Source organism: Gossypium hirsutum, chromosome A08, assembly GCF_007990345.1.
Source record: "Gossypium hirsutum isolate 1008001.06 chromosome A08, Gossypium_hirsutum_v2.1, whole genome shotgun sequence".
Classification (NCBI taxonomy): Eukaryota; Viridiplantae; Streptophyta; class Magnoliopsida; order Malvales; family Malvaceae; genus Gossypium; species Gossypium hirsutum.
In genome coordinates this window covers 87,697,452-87,700,213 of record NC_053431.1, presented here as the reverse complement: position 1 = coordinate 87,700,213, position 2,762 = coordinate 87,697,452, and the positions used below count along the sequence as shown (strand labels likewise).

Sequence of the window (2,762 nt, the reverse complement as noted above, 5' to 3'; positions counted from 1 at the left end):
TACCATTTTCAAAAGTGGCCATGTCATCTTTTCATTGACCATCTATGAGATGGTGATCAAAATAGAGAAAGTTATTGATTTTATTTCATTTTAAATCATATGAGAATACGAGAATTTAGTGAATATCAATTATGTAAAATGTCTCAATTCCTGAGGCATAGGTATATAATTGCCACAACTTTCCTCCGGGTGCTCTTGTGAAATTCTAAGGTTTTTCAGTTGAATCGAATAGCATTTTGAGCACAAAGTTGTGATGTCTCAGGCATGAAATGCGGACGAGAAAAGTAAGCGGCACCGTCTATACACCAACTGACAAAGTCAAAAATAGACGGCGCTACAATATTTCCTAAATATTCGAAGCTCGTTTTACTATATTAATGGATTGGCTTCCATTCCTTCCTTGCCTCACCTTCGATTCCACCTCCGCATCTAAAAGCATCCTCAACCAACTACAATCCGACGACCTCCAGAAACTCGCGCACCCTTTAATCCCCAAACTCCAAACCTACCATGGGAGGCTGTGCGAGCAAACCTAAGGAGTTCGACGGCCCTGCCGACGCTCCTATAAGCTCTGACACCACTGCTCAGGTAGATAAATTACACTAAGTACCTCCAAGTTGTATGATGTTATTTCATTATAAACTATTTGTCATCGATATCTCTTACTAAATGCAGAGCAGCACTAACGGAGGTGAGAGTCAGATTGAGAAACCTGCGGTAGATGGTTCTGAACCGGAAAAGAAGGCTCAAACGGCTGTTTCTGCAGAAACAGACGCTGGTAAGAGCGTGAAACCAGCGGAGGATGACGCTAAAGCCGACGACAAGAATGCTGAAGATAAGGTGGAGGCTACCCCAAAACAGGAGGCTGAAGAGCCTGAGCATAAATCAAATGATGCCCCAAGCAAGGAAGAAGTTAAAAGTGAGGCCCCTCTTGCCTCGCTTTGATCATGGATCAACAATTCAAGCCTAGTGGGTTTGATCACGTTTCCATAATTAGAAAGGCTTGAATTTTATGTTATAGTAATATTTATCACTTTCATCAGATCAGCTTTATATTTATTTGTGGTAATTAATAAATTATTATATCCCTATTAGAACAATTTTCTTATAAAAACCTACGTTTTGATCATCGAATTTAAAATATAAAATTTGTTGAAAAGTGAATTGAAAATTAAGTATTGAATTTAAATTTTAAAATATGTTTAATATATTTATAATTTTATAGTTTAATAAATATATATTTTAAATTATGAAATATTTAAATATATATTTTTATCCTTATATATATATTATTACAAATTTTTTAATATATTCACATCATAAAAATTTGTATATAACAAGAAAAGAAAAAAGTATTCGTGGAATTAAACTTCTTCATTTTTTTATATAAAATTTAATGGTGTTTTACAAGTTATATTTTGTAATTTAGAAATTTAATTTATAATTTTTATAGAACAATCATGAATTAAATATAGAACAAAAAATAATTTTCTTACTTTCAGTAGAAAAGTAAATATCTCCTCCTATAGAAATCGGTAAAATTATTATTTTCGAAAAATATAATCTATACTTAGAAAATAAATTATGTAATATTTTTTAGCAGAATAATAATATCTCAAAGTTGTGTATATCTTTTTTATAGCCTTAGCAGTGACATCCATTTATAGGGAGAGATTGAAGAATCTTGGTTGAAATGGTAGAATACAAATAATACTTATTCGATACAAAAACAAGTCCCCTAGTTCTACTAGGAGAGAGGGTGACTAACCGTAGTTAATTATACTAAGGCTGCCAGCCCTCATACACATTATAAGGGGTTTTGGGCCTCTCCTGTATTAGTCCAATTATACATACTTTCAGGACTTTTAACTCAACACTTTATAATTTAATCAAACCCAATACATGTTTTTCTATTTCCCAAAATAAATATTTTTTTTGTTAAACTCATGACAACTTTATTGCAAAAGAATCTATGAGAAAATATATTTAATTTCCATTTTCAACGAATTCCCAATGACCAATTAATTTAATTTAATTTTTGAACTTCAATAATTTAATTAAATAATAATTTGAAAATTTTAAATTAATTCTCAGGTAATTTTCATACTTAGTGAGAAACCACATTCATTTCCGAATGTAACTCATTTCTCTAACTTTATTAGTTCTATCAATTTCTGTTCATTTTATTCTAAATGTAATTTATTTATGATTTCAATGAGCTAATGGAGGGATCAGTTTGGCATATATAATTAGGACTCAAATAATTTATAATTAAGTTCCAACTTTCCGTGTATTAATTATAAACTCATTTAGTCATGAATGTAATGCCCTATACCTGTATCCTACGCCGGGGCGGAATACGAGGCGTTACCTAACTTGAACTCATACTTACAACCAATTCCAAGTCTTCATGGCTTGGAAAATTTAAAACTTTCTTAAACTTATCAATATATTCTTAATATGGCCTTACAAGGCCCAAAATACACATCGAAAATCATTCGGGACCAATCCGAGTCTTTTTTCCAGCTATAGAGAAATGTCACTTGACATAGGGGCACACGCCTATGTGGGAGGGGCAACACGCCCCTGTGAGCATTCCAACATGGTCGTGCTGATGGCCCGTGTGTCTCACACGGCCTAAGCAAGACAGGGACACGCCCATGTTCTCCACCCGTGTGAAATTAATTCTAAATGCACACCTACAGGGGTTTTCACATGGCCTGGCACACGCTTGTATCTCTAGCCATTGTCCTTCACACGGC

At 33.5% G+C, this 2,762-nt stretch overlaps 1 protein-coding gene across 1 annotated transcript; it reads left to right on the top strand.

Moving 5' to 3' along the window:
* The first annotated feature begins 120 nt into the window (after positions 1–120).
* On the top strand, positions 121–1,100 carry LOC107921798 (uncharacterized). Its single transcript, XM_016851645.2, has 2 exons — positions 121–588; positions 676–1,100. Exons 1-2 carry the CDS (start codon positions 511–513, stop codon positions 943–945), a joined length of 348 nt encoding a protein of 115 aa, XP_016707134.1. The 5' UTR covers positions 121–510; the 3' UTR covers positions 946–1,100.
* Positions 1,101–2,762: the final 1,662 nt, after the last annotated feature.